We start from the raw sequence: 18,859 nt of genomic DNA on the forward strand, positions 1-18,859 counted from the left end.
CTTAAGGTTGTGTTAGAGAAAATTGGAAATGATAGTGCAGATAGGAAATTTACTTAATCTTTAACAGTTTTTCATTGCAAATAATTTTGAACCCTGTTGAAGACTGCTAAGTAATAAGAAAATTAATATATATTTTTCTGAAGTTTTGTGTAACAGAGAACTGTAAGGTTTTTGAGTGGTCTACGGATTAAGGAAAGTTTTGAAGAAAATATTTTATTACTCAGATAGCTTTTCATTAAAAATTGGATTTCTCAGGAAATTATATATAAGGTTGACTATTTCCATATACATCAGTTAAATATAGTTATATTTAAATTGTCTTCCAAAGCTTAGAATTGTATAGAAAAAATGGAAACAAAACCCAAATAGTAGCAAACCATTTAATATATACCTGTTGACGTTTTTTAATCCTCACCTGAGGATATGTTTTTATTGATTTTAGAGAGAGGAAAGGAGAGGGGGAGATGGGGGATGGAGAGAGAATTGGAAACATGGATCGGTTGCTTCCATACATGCCTCAGCTGGGGATCAAACTCGAAAACTTTGTGTGTGCCCTTACCAGGGATCAAATCAAACCTCTTGATGTACGAGACAATGCTCCAACCAATTGAGCCACGTGGCCAGGGCAATATTCTTAAAGGAATATCAATAACCAAGAACACTTGGATGAGATAGAAGGAAATAGAAGAAGGGAGGGAAAGAGAGAGACAGAGAAAGGGAGGGAAGGAAAGAAAGAAGAGAGAGAGGAGGGAGAAATAGAGTGTGAGCCACATTCCCTGGGGTTCTACAGAGGACCACAGTACAATGCCTTCGTATTGCCATTGTGTGTGCTTTGCAGTCAAGGTTTTGTACCTTGGTGTTTACAATTTTTCTGTTTATCATCCATTTCTGATAAGTACTGATTTAATTTTTGTGGGTTTGTTTTTGTTTGTTTTAATATAAAAGGTAAAATGTACCAGAGACAAGCCTTCTTGTAAGTATGAAGTAAAAATAGTAACTTTTGTTAGAGGAGGTAATGAATATCAATGGGAAAATATCATAAAGTTTAGATATTTAATTTTATAGCCATTTGAATGTATGTCATTGCAGTCTAATAGGGTAAAGCAATAAATTACTTATGGGCCCAAATACATTGAATATAAAGATATATTATCAGTAGCTTTTAATAAGCAGTTCTAGTTTCATTTGTATTAACTGCTTTATTACAAAGAATTTTTAAAATACTGAGAAATCCTTTGATATGTACTCTTAATATTTATTAAAATAGTTTAAGGCCAATAATTAAGATTCTATTATAAGAATTGAATATTACATACATACTAATATAATACCCATATAGCTAGAATGTGCAGAGAATATAAACATCCATCTAGCATATATTACTATATGGAATGTTACCAGATATATGTAGAAACTGTACCCTGAGGGCTGACAGTGTGCACACATGCCTTTATATTTGCATTAGCATTGCTTAGAGGTATTTCAAGCTCCATGAAGAGGAAAATAAAATGAAGTTAATGGTATTTAAGCTTAAAATAGACAAAATACCTATGTCACATTAAATAAACATTTTTACTTTACTGTTTTTACAGCTTTTCGATCAAGGAAGAATTCAGAAAGTTTTCCATGCTATATGCAGCCTACTTTACACACTTAACAGATTCTCTTCTAAAACTGCTAAATACTGATGATAAATATCTAACTATGATAACTCTTATAATTTTTGTTAAATCTCTGTGTACAGTGTCCTATTCTGTTGGCTGATTGAAAGTGTCTGGAACACGTTATAGAGATGGCCAGATGATATAGTCCTTAAAAATTGTATTGATTTCTGCTGATGTATTTTAGATACAAATATATATGTAGTGCTTCTATTAGCTGTTGATACCGAATAGTTGGCCCCTCCATTATTTTTTTCTCAAATAAGGAAATTCAAGGAATGTAAGTAAATTTCTTGACAGTATTTGGTCCATCGCAATGGTTTATGTAAAACAAGTACCTTGGAAACATTGTCAAAAAAGGAAAATCTCTATTTCTTACATTTATTTTTGTCTTACACCTAAAGATATTAGTTCACTTTTTTAGATTGATGCTGAAATTGAAACAATCTCTACATAATTTTAAAATTCAAATTGCTTTGAAACCTTGAAAACGAATTTGAACTTTCAAAATGAGACAGCTATTGCAGTTTCCTAAAACCAGTTCCTACCTTAGCTCTTATCTGTGAAAGATTGATGTCTGCCAATAATTTGTCACTATGTATCTTAATTAGTAGGTATAAGATTGAGAGAACAGTACAGATTTGTGCTAAGTAACTATTAACAGATTGATAACGTTAGAAACCACATAATCCTCTAAGAATACATGTTCCTGTATCTGTGTGTATGTAATTTAGAAAGGAGTGGGTGATGTCTGTCATTTGTCCTCCCTCCTACTCTCTAACTAGGGTCACTTTAACCTACAGGCTGGTCACCCTCCCTAACCCCTTTGCTAATGAGTGGTGGTCCTGCCCCCCTGGCTGGCAGGCCCACCCTTCTTCAGCAAGCTGCTGCCCAGGGAAATGTCACTTTATTATCAATGCTGCTTAATGAAGAAGGACTGGACATTAACTACTCCTGTGAAGATGGCCATTCTGCCTTGTATTCTGCTGCTAAGAATGGACATACAGGTAAAGATGGTGATAATATTACCTCATCATACCAGTACCTGCTTGCAAAAGGACAGAGAGTCACAAGCATTTGTAACACTGTCATGAGCAAAAGTTTCATTTTTATTTCAATTTTCCCTTACAGGTAGTACTAGATAATATTTTTTATGATTTAAATATTTTTGTAAACATTTTGTAAAATCCAAATTGTAGTTTTATAATAATGTAAAATGTTTAGCAGCTACAAAAAAAGTGATCTCTGTTTTATGCACAATGAAATGTATTGTACAAGTAGAAATTTTAGGTCTAGTAACTGTAACACACATTGTAGAATAAAGCCCTCCCTCTGTGATCACTTTGGTCAGGATGAAACAGCCCTAATTTGTCTGTTAGAAATATCTGATGTGTGTGAAACTCAAAGCACCTGAACTTTAGCATATGCTACGGAGAGGGAAAGTTTTAGTAGTTAGGAAAGGTCATGGGTCTGAAATTGTCCTCTAGTTGAAGCAGTTTATAGTTATTTGGATTGTTCTAGAGGCTAAGAAGTTGTACAACTGTAAACGACATATTGATGAAGTCTGGGAATTATTTTGTTTCTTGAAATGCAAATCCTAGTCAAATATACTAAAACACAAGCTACTGAAGAAAAAGATGATTTGACTGCAAATGCAAAGTCAAATAGCATTGCCTGTGGTAGCTGGACAATTGTCAATTAATTCAGATAAGGTGGCTTCCTTGAAAGTCTTCAGAACTTTATTGTGTTCAAGTGGATTAAATGGAAGGTTCTAGTGAGCTAAGAATGTAGGTCATTATTTTAAAAGTAGTTTGGGATTCATTTTTACTTCCAAACACTAGGGGAATTTTCTTTAGTATAGAGAAATTGAATCTGGTGAACGACAAGGGGAACATGAGATCCAGGTGCTGCTATTTATGCCTGAGTCAGGAATAAACAGCTTGGGCATAACACAGGTCGAAGACTGGGTCCACCTTTAGCCTCATTCATGGAGTTAAGTGTAGGATGACCATGACACAAAAGCATTTTAAAGATTAAATAAAACATAAAGAGTTTACTAAATATAAAGAATGGTATTTTGATTTAGTTAATGGATTTGGTTCTCCATCCAGTAACACTATTTTCTGGGGTAGTCTGGTAAAAAAAAATCTGGTAAAGTGTTTTCTGACACATGACAGATAGTTCTCTCACTCATCAGCAACTCTTCCCAAAGCACCAAAAGAAAATAAAGTTCACATCTTAGTTGGTGAGTCTGGGGTATGACAATGTTCAGGAAAAGAGGCTGCTTTCCCGTAAATAGTCTGTGGAGTCTTACATTCGGATGATAGAGTTGTCAGATGGACAGTGTATGGAACAGGTCCTTTGGGTTTAGTATCTGTCTACAGCTCGTACAGAGCTTGGCTCACTGAAACTCTGAATGGGGAATTGAAGTGACTTTCTGTTAAAATCTGTAGACTGCGTGAGATTGCTGCTGAATGCAGAAGCCCAAGTCAATGCTGCTGATAAAAATGGCTTCACACCCTTGTGTGCTGCAGCTTCTCAGGGACATTTCAAGTAAGTGATTCTTTGTCTTCTTATGAGAAGAGGCTCTTTATATTTTGCACACATATTTTTTTCTGGCTTAATGTATAAACTAGTACTTAAAATCTAGTGTCAAATAAATTTACTAAATATTTTTGAGGACTTAAACACATTAGGATTCTAAAATTGCTCTTATTAATTGGTAAAGAGCTGTGTATGAGGGAAGTGAAAAAGAGAAATATGCAGTGTCCAAACCTCATGTGAGTGAACTTAGCGTGAGTAGCTTATTAAGGCAGCTGAGCATAGTAATAGTATTTTTTTTTCAGATTTTATTTATTTTATTTTTAGAGAGGGAAGGAAGGGAGAAAGAGAGAGAAAAACAGCAATGTGCGGTTGCTGGGGGCTGAGGCCTGCAACCCAGGCATGTGCCCTGACTGGGTTGAACCTGCAATGCTTTGGTTCACAGCCCGTGCTCAATCCACTGAGCTACGCCAGCCAGGGCTAGTTTTTTAAAATTGTGTCACCTTTAACTAAAAGAGAATGTAGCTGAATTGTTTTCTGGGCCGGTGCTGAAACAGCAGGTTGCAGGGATTGCAAGCTATTTTCAACTTTTTACATCACTATCCTGCTAGAAATGTTCTTTGACAAAGTTCATAATTCTTAAAATATGGGTTTTAAGGTTCATGCTAATGTTATTTAAAAAGGTAAAGGGATTAAGCAAAAAAACTATCAAACAAACAACCCAAAAACCTATAGACAGGTAACCGTATGGTCATTACCATAGAGAAATGGGGCAGGGGAAAGGTAAGCCCAGGGTAAAGGGAGGATAAATGGTGATGTAAAGAAACATGACTTGGGGTGGCGAACACACAATACAATATACAGATGGTGTATTAAAGAGTTATACCCCTTAAACTTGTATAATTTTATTAACCAGTGTAACCCCAATAAATTCAGTTAAAATTATAAATGGAAAAATTTCAAAATTCACAATTCATCCTTAAAATATACATTATTTATTTTTTCCTGCATGTCATCACCCTGAGTTATTACTGAAGACTATAGATATTGCTCCTACTTTTTGCATGTCTTGAGTTCTCCAAGAGGACTTTTTCTGGGCTGTATGTTTTCCTTTACTTTCACTGGGCAATCTGTAGGGCTACTCGCTTGGATAGTATAATAGTCAGGGGCATAGAGGCATGGATCACTTTATAAAAAAGAAGAGTGCTGGGGTTAATTTAAATGTGCATGTTATACATACACATATTAATATGTAACTTATTTTTCTCATATATACACATATATACATATATATATATATGTACACACACACACACACACACACACAAATATCAAATGTCAAGGGAAACCATGAGAAAACATGCACCCGAAGTAAAAAAAAAAGATGATGTGAATTGCTTTTTAATTTAATTATGATTTAGTCCTCTTTTCTAAGTTTATTTTCATGTAATTTTATAAACTCAAGCTTTAGTGTTTTGCTAGTTAGTAAGTGATACTGCATCTTGCATTCCCCTGATTTCTTACCGTCTTGAGTCTCAGGGCAATGAGTTTCTGCTTAGTTGTGTCTTTTCCCTGGTAAACCAGCAGCCCTTTAGGGGACAGCACAGCCTCTGCTGTCTTTTTCCCCCTAGGCAACCTTTCTCTCTCTCCTCGCTGCTTTTTATAGTGGAGGCACATGGTGCCCTGCTGTCTGCAGTATTTATAGCTATTTTCTCAAGTGAAAAATCTCAGAATGACTCAGCAGCCTGACTTTTTTCAAGGTTCAAACTATTTTGAACCACTAACAATATATATGTCAAGCACAGTTAAATCAGTCAGTCATTCCAATAAGTTAAATACATTCCAAAGGCTCCACTTTTACAAGTTGGTTACAGAGAAGTCTCATAAACCAAGTTTCAGCACTTAATCAAGGTTACTGTTTTAAATCTTCATGGGAGTAATTAGTTTGTGATTAAAACACATCTTCTAGCCTTGTTAAAAAAACAGTTCCCATATAAGACCCACAATAATTTTTGATATATATTTATCTATTTCATGTATATGAAGATGCAAAATTACTTTCTAATTATTATCAACATTTAATATTTTGGTCAGGTGGTACTTCAGAAATTAAACCCAGTTTCTCTGTTAATCATAATCTTGTGTTTAGGTGTGTAGAATTCTTAATTGCATATGATGCTGACATTAATCATGCTGCTGATGGAGGACAGACACCTCTATACCTGGCCTGTAAAAATGGAAATAAAGAATGTATTAAGCTCTTGTTGGAAGCTGGAAGTGACCGAAGTGTAAAAACCAGAGTGAGTACCAGTTTTAGGGGTTTAGTTGTATAATTTACAATGTGTCTACAAATTGTACAGCTAGAAAAATAAAATACATTATAAAGCTAGAGTTTGTTTTGCTTTCAGGATATTGAATAAGGACAATGTCTATTCTTTGAGGCTCTACTAATTAAAAGCTTTGTCTATTTGCCTAACCAGACCTTTACCTCTGGACTACAGTTTATTCAAAATACATACCTGTGTCCTGTCATTCATTCAACAAGTATTTCCTGAGTACCAGCTGTCCTAGGGACTAAAGAGAGAGCAGCCACCAAAATAGCCCCTGCCCACATTGATCTTATATTCCATTACTGGGGAGGGGACAATAGTAAATAAATAAGTCACTGGATAGTAGTTGGATGTTTAGGAGATAGGAATACCTGTGGTGAGGGTTACTTTACAAGAACTGGTCAGAAGAGTCTTCGGTGGAAATGGAACGATTGAGTGAGGGCATGGGCCGTGTGCCAGGCCTGAGCAACGAACAGTAAGTGCAGAGGCCTCAGGTAAGAGAGAAGTGGCGCCCTTGGTGCACCTCAGGGAGACGTGGGTCATGATGAGGACCTGGGGTCAGATTGGATGGTTTTGAACAGAACATGGATATGAACTAACTTTTTTTTTATAAGAATCACTGTGGCTGCAGGGCAAGAATAAATTGTAAGTGGGGAGGCACAGAAAAGATGAAAGGAGGCCTATCAGGAATCTGTTATTTAATCAAGGGAAGAAGTAATGTTTGGATCAAGATTGAAGGGTAGAGTGAGGAATGGTCCAATTCTGGATGTATTTTCAAGGTGCATTATATATTTTATAGAGTACTATAGAAGTATAAACTTGAGTGACCATGGCAATGATGGAAATAGAAAGAAAAAATGTGTAATGGATGAGAAGTCAGGGTCTGAAATCAGACTGTGTGGCTTGAACCTTGTCTCCTCAATATAGTGTGACCTTGGGCAAGTTATCTTACTTCTCTTTTTCTTGTTAATCTCTTTACAAAATGAGGCTCAGAGTGGTCACCATTATTAGGGGTATTGAAATGAGCTATCTATATAAGGTGGTTGGTATACTGCCTGGGAATTGTATAAGTATTCAACAAATGTTAGGTATCATCATCATTGTCATCACCATTGTCATCAACATCATCAACATCATCATCATTATCATCATTATCATCAATAGTAGTACTGAGTTGTAATACCTAAACGAAAGGGAGTTTTGTGATGACCTTTGCCCTGCACTGGAAGAGGGCTATTTGTGTTGACTATTTCTCGTAGAATGATTTTTGTTATTGCTAAGATTGTGCAGCACCTCACAGAGTTCAAGGTCACTATCTAATTTGCCTCAGAACTTGAAACACTGTATGTAAATGTACTATAAAACCTAACACAGTGATGTAACTGTTGACTTCACCCTTCATAGTCCTGATAATGCCTGTATAAGCTGCACAGGTGAAGAGAGATTTAGAAGTTGACAAAGTTCTTGGATGGTACTTCTAGCTCAGCCACATGGGAATGCATTTGAAATAAAACTTACCAATTAACTCTCCAAAATTTGTCTTCATCAAGCTATCATGGTGTACTTGAAGATCGAGAAATCAGCCCTGTGTACACTGACAAGCATTTCTCTGACAGAGGCCCATTTAAGGGCTGGAGGAGTTAAGGAGCTTCCATCATGATCCACTGTTCATTGGGCTCAGGCATTATTTTATTTTTGTTATTGCAGCTTCCCATAATGTTATGTAGTAATTACCACCCTCCAACATGTTCCTGATGAAAGACAGATATAGACATTTTAATTTCCAAAGGTTATCTGTACCTTAGATTGCTTCTGTTAATAGAGAATTGACTATACTGGGCATCCACTTCACAGGAAGCCTCCTTAAAATTTTTAGGATAAAAAGGTGCATTATCTGTTTTATAGGTCACTGTTTCATATGGGCTTTCTTAAATAATTCCCCCAAAGAACCAACAATTAAGGGTATAATCAGGGAAATAAGTTAGGTATAAACATTTTCCATTGAATCCTATTGTTAAAGCTATTTTTAAAAAAATTGTTTCTTTTAATTTTTGAAAATCTGAGAGAAGTCTAGTGTTATATTTATTCATACTATTTTACATACTTTATCGGAGAAATCTGTGATGTTATACAGATTTCAATATGAAATTATGAAAATCTACCTTAATGTGAAAACTGAATGAATTTTACATTATCAAACTGATGAAAAATAAATAGTGCCACATGAAAGTTTGTCACATCCCTGTAAGTTGGAGAACACAGAAATTCATGCTTTCAAGCAAGTTGTTGAAAGTACGGAGGCAAACAGTATAATTGATAGAGGGTTTTAAGGGAATAATTATCTCTTGTTACTTTTAATAAGAAATCAGAGGAGAATGGAAGATTGCAAAGTTTTTCAGGAAAGGCTGCATGACCTTTATAATGTAAATTAAGAATGGTTAAGAGCACTTATACTCCAGTAGCTGTGTAAGGCTGATACCCAAGTAAAGGTGTCCACAACCCAACAAAGAATAAGCCATAAAATGCTTTACCTGGCTGGAGCCTGCCGAAGCCCATGCAGGCATTGTATGGTATTCCAGTTATTGCCCATGGTCTTAGCCAAGTTGACTGCACTGATACACGGTACAGAACCAGACCAAAAAAAAAAAAACAACTAACACTTTAGCAAATGATCAGATGACTCAGTCTGAATGTAGACTGTTACCATTTATTGTCTAGTTTTCTCCCTTTTACCCTATATATTTTTGAAGTGTGCTGAACTTCAACAAAGAATGTCTAGTATAGCTATATGAAACACTATTACTGAACCAAAAAAGGAGGTTCAGCTGCCTATAGTCACAGAAGCCAAACTTGTGAAGCAGATGCTGGTGTAAGAGGAAAGAAGTTTTATTCAGGTGCTACACGATCTATGAAATTGACAGACTCCTGTCTCAAAGCTTATCTCCTCTGCAAAACCAAGACAAAAGTACATTTCAAAGTACAGTCCTTTGAAGCCAGCCAGTGGCTGCTAAGTGGCCATCCAGATAGCTTAGCTTGTTCCCAGCTGCTGTCCATTTCAGGCTCCCTCTTGGAGCCTGCATGTGGAGCCTGTGTGGCCACGGGCCATGCATCTGCTAGGGCTGCAAGGTTGTGTGCTTTTGGGAAAGAGCACATGAACACACCAGCTAAAGCATCACCAGGTGAGTGAGAGAGGCTCCTTCCTAGAGGCCATGGGCCACGTGGCTGCTAAGGAGAGAACAGGCCAGTGCACTGTACCAGTGCAGGTCCCGGGCCAGTGAGCCATGAGCAAGAGAGAGCAAATCTACTTTTTTTATTCCCATGGGATATTAGCTGGGGTGTGAGATAGGCCACGTGCTTTCTCAAAATGACCAATCACCTTCCCAAACTTTTGAGCACTCTGGTTGGGTCTACCTCCCAACCAATCCCTTCTTTTCCCAAGCTAGACTGGTAGACTTCTTTAGGACACTATTTACCCCTGCACCATTTTGACTTCTATGGTGCATGTGTCTGCCTTCCCTTGGTCCCACACCCAATCTGGTACTAGAGTGGGAGGCTTTTTCCTATCCAATTACCTTGCTAGTTTTATTGGCACTCAATCTAAGAACCTCCTCCTGTTGCCATCTTGCCCAGTGGGGGAGATCCCTGGACTTTGGACAGACTGTCTACTGGTAACAACACCACATGAAAAAAACATGTCAACAGGAAAATAAAGGCAGGAAAATAAAATAAAGCCAAAACAAAAAGCACCAAAATAAAGCTCAGTTCTTGTATGAAAGTCTTAAAAATTTAATGAAGAAAAGTACCTGAGTAGAAGGCAGATTCATCTCTATATAAGAAAATATAACACTCTAAGGGGACAAAGGTTTTTCCTAGAATAGTGCTTGTCAAACTTTAGTGCATCCAGATCACCTGGATTGCTCACCACACCTGAAGATTTTCTGATTCTGTAGTTTTAGAGTGATGCTCAAGAATTTGCATTTCTAACAAGTTTCCAGGTAATGAAATTCTGGTGGTCTCGGGACCATACCCAAGAACCATTGCCCTAGAGAAGAGTTGAGTCTACTCTAGAAACCAGCTACGTGGATGATTGAGGCTTCAAAATAACATATCCCAGAAAATGTAATCATTTTACTTGGAACATTTCTAAGCTTGATGTATCAGTGACCCACTGCCATTACAGAACACTCAATGGAGACCCATAGGCACACCATGAAGTAATTTGGCTCTGTTTTTCCAGTATGCCTACCTTTTCCCTATTATCTAGAATCTTCCACAATCATTAACATAAAATTTTAAGATCACTAGAATTAGGACTCTGCCCTATAAATAAAACTGGCTTATACTAGCATTTATTTATTTATTACATTATTAATAACACTGTAGCTAGAAATATATTTTTTAAAACCTCTTTATGCTCAAGTTTATTTTCTTTTGTAGTATTAAATTGAGATTTTGGATCTCCATACATAATGCTTAATTACTGACCTCCAAATGGTTAACTTGTAAGTGGAAATTCTTACAAAATAGCAAACACGAGTCATAGCAATGGCAATACACTAATTGACAGAGGTCAGAGAACTTGACTCAAATCATCAGTGATATTCAGGATTGGAATGCCTGCTTTTCCCAGCTCAGTGGTCCATGCTCAGGAACATTTAGAAGTGAACTTTAAGTAACACTGTTCTCAATATTAATATCGTAATCAACTATTGCCCCTGGTCATTTTATTTTCAGGATGGTTGGACACCAATTCATGTAGCTGTGGACACTGGTAATGTGGACAGCCTTAAGCTTCTTATGTATCATGGAGCACCAACTCGTGGAAATTCCTTGCATGAGGAAGAAATCAGGTTGGATGTTTTTGACTTGGATCAGGGAGAAGAGAGTCCTGAAGGCGCGGCCAAACCTGTTGTTCCTGCAGACCTCATTAACTATGCCAACAGAGAAGGCTGGACTGCTGCCCATATTGCTGCTTCAAAAGGTTTTAAGGTGTGCCTGAGGCAGCTGACCTCATTATGCAGTTGTGATTTGATGAGTGGCAAAGTTGTCTGCTGTTCACTGAGTGTATGTCAATTGAATAATTGGAAACTGAATGATACCATTGCAGCAGATGATTAACTAGCTACCTATATAAACTGATTTTTTATAACATTTTTTTATTTTAATTGTTCCGGTACAGTTTTCTGTCTTTTACTCCCATCCCAGTCCACCCCCTCCCCTGGTGCTCCCCACCTCCCTCCCATTTCCACCCCCATAGTTTTTGTCCATGTGTCCTTTATATTTGTTCCTATAAACCCTTCCCCTTTTCCCCTCAAACTCCCTCTCCTCTCCATTCTGGTCATTGTCAGCCTGTTCTCTATTTCAGTGTCTTTGGTTATATTTTGCTTATTTGTTTGTTTTGTTGTTTAGGTTCCTGTTAAAGGTAAGGTCATATGGTATTTGTCTTTCATCGCCTGGCTTATTTTTCTTAGCATAATGCTTTCCAGTTCCATCCATGCCATCACAAAGGATAGGAGATCCTTCTTTCTTTCTGCTGCATAGAATTCCATTGTGTAAATGTACCATAGTTTTTTTAAATATATTTTATTGATTATGCTATTACAGTTGTCCTATTTTCCCCCTTCACTCCCCTCCATCCTGCCCACCCCCTACCATCCATATTCCCCCCTTTAGTTCATGTCCATGTGTCATAAATTCTTTAGCTTCTACATCTCCCATACTATTCTTGCCCTCCCCCTGTCTATGTTCTACCTATTGTCTGTACTACTTATTCTCTATACCTTTTCACCCTCTCTCCTCCTCCCATTCCCCTGTTGCTAACCGTCCATGCGATCTCCATTTCTGTGTTTCTGTTCCTGTTCTATTTGTTTGCTTAGTTTGCTTTGTTTTAGGTGTTGTACCATAGTTTTTTTATCCATTCATTTACTGATGGGCACCTAGGTTGTTTCCAACACTTGGCTATTATAAATTGTGCTGCTATGAACATTGGGGTGCATAGGTTCTTTTGGATTGGTGTTTCAGGGATCTTAGGATATAACCTAGCAGTGGAATTGCTGGGTCAAAATGCAGATCCATTTTTAGTTTTCTGAGAAAATTCCAATACTGTTTTCCATAGTGGTCGTACCAGTCCATAATCCCACCAACAGTGCACTAGGGTCCCCTGTTCTCCATAACCTCTCCAACACTTGTTGTTTGTTGCTTTGTTTATGATGGCCATTCTGACTGGTGTAAAGTGGTATCTCATTGTGGTTTTAATTTGCATCTCTTTGATAGCTGGTGATATTGAGCATCTTTTCATGTGTCTCTGGATCCTCTGTATGTCCTCCTTGGAGAAGTATCTGTTCAAGTTCCTTTGCCCATTTTTCAATTGGGTTGCTTGTCTTCTTAGAGTGGAGTCATGTAAATTCTTTATATATTTTGGAGATTAGACCCTTGTCTGAGGTATCATTGGCAAATATGTTTTCCCATACAGTTGGTTCTCTTTTTATTTTAATACTGTTTTCTTTCACCGTGCAGAAGCTTTTTATTTTGATGAGATCCCTTTTTTTATTCTTTCCTTTATGTCCCTTCCTCTAGGGGACATATGAGTAAAAAAGTTTCTGCGTGAAATATCTGAGATTTTCCTGCCTATGTTCTCCTCTAGGACTTTAATGGTGTCACAGCTTATATTTAAATCTTTCATTCACCTTGAATTTATTTTTGTGTGTGGTGTAAGTTGGTGCTCGAGTTTCAATTTTTTGCACATAGCTGTCCTGTTCTCCTAACACCATTTGTTGAAGAGGCTATATTTATTCCATTTTATGTTGCTGCCCCCTTTGTTGAATATTAATTGACCATAGAGACTTGGGTTTATTTCTGGGCTCTCTGTTCTGTTCCATTGGTCCATGTGCCTGTTTTTATGCCAATACCAGGCTGTTTTGATTACAGTGGCCTTGTAGAGTTTGGTATCAGGTATTGTGATCCCTCCTACTTTGCTCTTCTTTCTCAAAATTGCAGCAGCTATTTGGGGTCATTTATGGTTCCATATAAATTTTTGAAGTGTTCCTTCTATGTCTGTGAAATATGCCATTGGTACTTTAATAGGTATTGCATTGAATCTGTAAATTGCTTTGGGTAGTATGGACATTTTGATGATGATAATTCTTCCGATCCATGAACACAGTGTATGTTTCATTTGTTTGTGTCTTCCTTGATTTCTTTCTTCAGTGTTGTGTAGTTTTCTGCATACAGGTCTTTTATCTCCTTGGTTAGGTTTATTCCTAGGTATTTTCTTTTTCTTTTTGCTATATCAAATGGGATTTTTTTCTTGATTTCTGCTTCTGATGTTTCATTGTTGGTATACAAAAATGCCTTTGATTTCTGGATATTGAGTTTGTATCCCACTGTTTTGCCAAATTCATTTATTAAGTCAAGCAGTTTTTTTGGTGGAGTCTATAGGATTTTGTATGTACACTGTCATGTCATCTGCAAACAATGACAGTTTTGTTTCTTTCTTTCTGATTTGGATGCCTTTTATTTCCTCTTCTTGTCTGATTGCTGTGGCTGAAACTTCCAACATTATATTGAATACAAGTGGTTAAAGTGGACAGCCTTGTCTTGTTGCTGATCTTAGTGGAAAAGATTTTAGTTTTTGCCCATTGAGTATGATGTTGGCTGTAGGTCTCTCATATATGGCCCTTATTAGGTTGAGGAATGCTCCCTCTATTTCCACTTTGCTGATTCTTTGTATCATAAATGGGTGCTGTACCTTATCAAGTGCTTTCTCTGCACCTGTTGATATGTGATTTTTTCTGGCACATGTGATTTTTGTCTTTGCTTTTGTTTATGTGATGTATTACATTTACTAATTTGTGAATATTGTACCATCCTTGCATCCCTGGTATGAGTTCTGCTTGGTCATGATGTATGATCTTTTTAATGTGTTGTTGGATGCGGTTTGCCAATATTTTGTTGAGGATTTTAGCATCTATGTTCATCAGCAATATTGGCCTGAAGTTTCCTTTCTTTGTTGTGTCTTTATCTGGTTTGGGGATTAGGATGATGTTGGTTTCATAGAAAGAGTTTGGGGGTCTTCCATCATTTTGGATTTTTTGGAATAGTCTGTGAAGGATAGCGGTTAGCTCTTCCTTAAATGCTTTGTAGAATTCTCCTGTGAAACTGTCTGGTCCAGGGGTTTTGTGTGTCGGGAGTTTTTTGATTACTGCTTCAATTTCATTTGCTGTTATTGGTTTATTCAGGCTTTCTGCTTCTTCTTCATTGAGTTTTGGAAGATTATATTTTTCTAGAAATTTGTCCATTTCACCTAGGTTTTAAAATTTCTTTGCATACAGTGCTTTGTAGTAATTTCTTACAATCCTTTGTATTTCTGTTGTGTCAGTTGTAATCTCTCCTCTTTCATTTCTGATTGTGTTTATTTGGGTCCTCTCTGTTTTTTTCTTGATGAGCCTGCTTAAAGACTTGTTGATTTTATCTTTTCAAAGAACCAGCTTCTGGATTCATTGATCCTTAGAATTGTGTTTTTAGTCTCTTATATTGTTTAATTGTGCTCTGATCTTGGTTATTTCCTTCCTTCTGCTTGCTCTGGGCTGTCTTTGTTGTTGTTCCTTGAGTTCTTGTAAGTGTAGGGTTAGGTTGTTTGTTTGAAATGTTTCTATCTTTTTTAGGTGGGCCTGTATTGCTATGAACTTCCCTCTCAGGACTGCCTTTGTTGTGTCCCATATGTTTTGGGTTGCTGTGAATTAATTTTCATTTGTTTCCAGAAACTTTGATTTCTTCCCTAATTTCATTCTTGACCCAATCATCATTTAATAGCATGCTGTTCAATCTCCATGATTTTGAGTGTTTTGGTTTTTTTCCCTTGGGGTTGGTTTCTAGTTTCAGTCCCTTGTGGCCAGAGAAAATGCTTGGTATGATTTCAGTTTTATTGAATATGTTGAGGCTTGTTTTGTGTCCTATCATGCGGTCTGTCTTCAAAAATGTTCCATGTACATTTGAAAAGAATGTATATTTAGCTTCTTTGGGATGAAGGGCTCTATATATTATCAGTAAGTCCATTTGATTTAGGGCATTGTTCAATGTCACAATATCTTTGTTGATATTTTGTTTGGAAGATCTGTACATTTTTGACAGTGGGGTATTAAAATCCCCTACCATAATTTTGTTGCTGTCAATATCTTTCTTGAAGTCCTCTGAGATTTTCTTTATGTATTTGGGTGCTCCTATGTTGGGTGCATACATATTTACAATGTTTATGTCTTCTTGGTGGATTCTTCTCTTGAGTATTATGAAGTGACCTTCTGGGTCTCTCTTTATGGCCCTTTTTTGGAAGTCTATTTTGTCTGATGTGAGTATTGCTACCTGGCTTTTTTTTCCTGTCCGTTTGCTTGGAAAATTTGTTTCCAGCCCTTCACTTTCAGTCTGTGTAGGTCTTTTGTCCTGAGGTGGGTGTCTTGTAGGCAGCATATGTGTGGATCATGGTTTCTTATCCATTCAGCTATTCTATGTCTTTTGATTGGAGCATTTAATCCATTTACGTTTAAGGTTATTATTGATAGGTACTTATTCGTTGCCATTTTCCTACCTGTGTTCCGCTCTCTCTCTCTCTCTCTCTCTCTCTCTCTCTCTCTCTCTCTCTCTCTTTTCCTTCCTTTCCTTAAAGCAGGCCTTTTAGCATCTCTTGCAGAGCTGATTTGGTGGAGGTGTATTCTTCTAGACTTCTTTTGTCTGGGAAGCTCTTTATTTGGCCTCTATCTCGATTGAAAGCCTTGCTGGGTAAAGTCATATTGGTTGCAGGCCTCTGGCTCTCATTCCTTGGAATATTTATTGCCATTCTCTTCTGGCTTGGAGCGTTTCCACTGAGAAGTCAGCTGCTAACCTTATTGGGGCTCCCTTGTATGTTACTTCCCATTTCTCCCTTGCTGCCTTTAAGTTTCTGTATCTTGGAATTTTGCCATTTTAATGATGATGTGTCTTGAGGTGGGCCTCTTTGGGTTCCTCTTGATTGGAACTCTCTGTGTTTCCTGGATTTGTGTGACTTTTTCTCTCATCAAATTAGGGTAGTTTTCTGTCATTACTTTTTCAAATAGGTTTTCTATCCCTTGCTTTTCTTCTTCTTCTTCTCCTTCTGGTATCCCTATTATACGGATAGTATTATGTTTTGCATTGTCTTGTATTTCTTTTAATCCCTCTTCATTCTTTCTGAGCCTCTTTTCCTTTTCTTGCTCTTTCTGGGTGTTTTTTTCTACTTTGTCCTCTAGCTCATTGATCTGATCTTCTGCTTCATCGATCCTGCTTTTGATTCCTTCTACTGTGTTCTTCAATTCAGAAATGGTATTCTTCATTTCCTCTTTGCTCTTGTTGGTTGTTTCTGTTTCCTTCTTCATATTGATATAGCTTGCAGTGAGTTCACTGTAGTTTCCATGTAGTTTCTGGTAGCTCATTGTGAGCTGATTGAGCTTCCTGATAACCATTGGTTTGAATTCAGAGTCTGATAGTTGAGTTGCCTGTATTTCATTTAGCATTCTTTCTGAGGCTTCCTCCTTTCCCTTCATTTGGGGATTGTTTCTTTGTCTTCCCATTATTGTGAGACTCTTCCTGTTAGCTTCAGCTTCTTAAATTGTTGTGTTCTGGCTCCTTGGGTTTATGGTGTGAACTTCTGTGGTAGAATCTGTGAGATTAAGTGGTGCAATCTCCTTGATCTCAAACTCACTAGTCTTGGACTGTCATTTAAGTTGGCTCTGTGTTTTTCTTTTGGTTTTGATCGTTGTTGGGTCTTTCATTGTTGGGTCCTTCCCACCAGCTCCTTAACTGAGGGTCACTCTGTCCACCACCTGTTGTATTTTGTTGTCCTGGTGAGGGCAGGTTGTATTGAAGCTGGTTCTTCCTGTATACAAGGTTTTGAGGGTTCTCTCTTGCTCTGCTTCAGTTGTTTGTACTGGGTAGTGTCTCCACTGTTTAGTTGTATTTCCAGATAGGTCCTGGGTTGAGGTTTGTGTGGTTTCCACCTTCCTTCACCTTCTTCTGTTATCTCTTGGTGGTTCCTTTGTTGTTGGGTTTCCTCTTCCAGTGGGTATCCTGCTGTTCACCACTTCCAACTACTCTTTTTTTGTGATCAGTTGGGCGGGGGTAAAATGGTTTAAGACAGCAAAAAAGAATTCTATGATATTTACAGTAGCAGCTGGTAGAGAAGAGGTAGGAGATCCTTTGGCTATGTATAGTGTTAACCATGATCTTCCACCCAACTAGCCACTTTTTAGAAAGGATGGAAAGAAGTAAGACTCTTGTTGGGGAGGGAAGGATTGTGAGTTGGGTCTAGAAAGCAGTGAGGTTGTGGGAGGTCAGATTCTGAGGTAAGGTGAGACTAAAGGATAGTAAATAGGTGTAGTGTGTGAGAGAATAGAGTTAACCACTATAGTAATAGAGTTCAGAAAAATTAAGTGGGCTAAGATCTGGGAGGGGTGTAGTGAAGTGTTTACAATTGTATAGAACAAGCTATTATTTGCAGTAATATTATAGTAACAATCATATAACAGAATCTATGTGATCTGGATAATAAGAATAGGGAGTATAGTACCTTGAGTATTGTGGTAAAGGAACACAAGTGACATGAAGGACAGTAAATTAGCAATGCACTATGAAAGAGAGAACAGGGGAAACCAGTCAAATGATACAGTATAATCAGCCAAGCAAAGAAGACTAAACAGAAACAAGAGGAATACAAAAATACTATTAAAATAAAAGATGTAAGAATAATGAAAAAAATAATAATACAAATATTCAATAACTTGCAGGTTCTCTTTAATAGCAAAGTGAATTTTGTCTCACTGGCTCAACTGTTGGGATGCCCCCTCTTTGGGTCCAACTGGTCTTTTCACAGTTCCAGGATTTTTTTGTGTCATTTGTGGGTATTTAAAAAAAGAAAAAGGCAGAAGAAGGGAGAAGAAGAGATAAAATTGGAAAGAAAGGAAGAAGGAATAAAACAAGAAAGAAGGAGAGGAAAAAGGTATTGAAAGATAAAACAATAATAAAAATTAAAAGTAAATAAAAGATTACTTAAAAGAAAGAAACCCTCTTGTTGGCTTCAAACTGGCCAAACTGGTTTCTCTGGCCTTGGGTGCTGCAGCAGCCTGCGGGGAGATTGGTATGGCTTTTCTCCCTTCCAGATCTGCACTCACCCAGTCTTGAGCCCATTCTCCCTAGAGCTAGCCTGATGTCTCTCCCTGCACCTTGGGTGTCAGATTCAGGTCTCCCTGAGAGTGCTCTTTCCCCCCTCCGGGGTTACTGCTGTGGGCTGGGGTGCGACCCCCGCTTGCTGGGCTAGGCTGCCTT

General features: G+C 37.5%; 1 protein-coding gene and 1 long non-coding RNA gene across 4 annotated transcripts in view; one reads left to right on the forward strand and one right to left on the reverse strand.

The window, feature by feature from the left end:
• LOC123824552 overlaps positions 1-5,826 on the reverse strand; it is a 35,626-nt gene extending 29,800 nt beyond the window's left edge. Inside the window, exon 1 of the long non-coding RNA XR_006786725.1 lies at positions 5,727-5,826. This is a non-coding gene — a long non-coding RNA (uncharacterized LOC123824552). The remainder of the gene's footprint in view (positions 1-5,726) is intronic.
• CTTNBP2 (cortactin binding protein 2) overlaps positions 1-18,859 on the forward strand; it is a 181,851-nt gene that overhangs the window by 90,670 nt on the left and 72,322 nt on the right. For all 3 annotated transcript variants that reach the window (XM_045847761.1, XM_045847770.1, XM_045847780.1), the window contains 4 exons: positions 2,465-2,668; positions 4,115-4,214; positions 6,352-6,502; positions 11,267-11,521. In XM_045847761.1, the coding sequence (XP_045703717.1) occupies positions 2,465-2,668; positions 4,115-4,214; positions 6,352-6,502; positions 11,267-11,521 (710 nt within the window). The remainder of the gene's footprint in view (positions 1-2,464; positions 2,669-4,114; positions 4,215-6,351; positions 6,503-11,266; positions 11,522-18,859) is intronic.

This window comes from Phyllostomus hastatus, unplaced genomic scaffold (genome assembly GCF_019186645.2).
Source record: "Phyllostomus hastatus isolate PE091 unplaced genomic scaffold, TTU_PhHast_1.1 phas_contig_118, whole genome shotgun sequence".
NCBI lineage: Eukaryota > Metazoa > Chordata > Mammalia > Chiroptera > Phyllostomidae > Phyllostomus > Phyllostomus hastatus.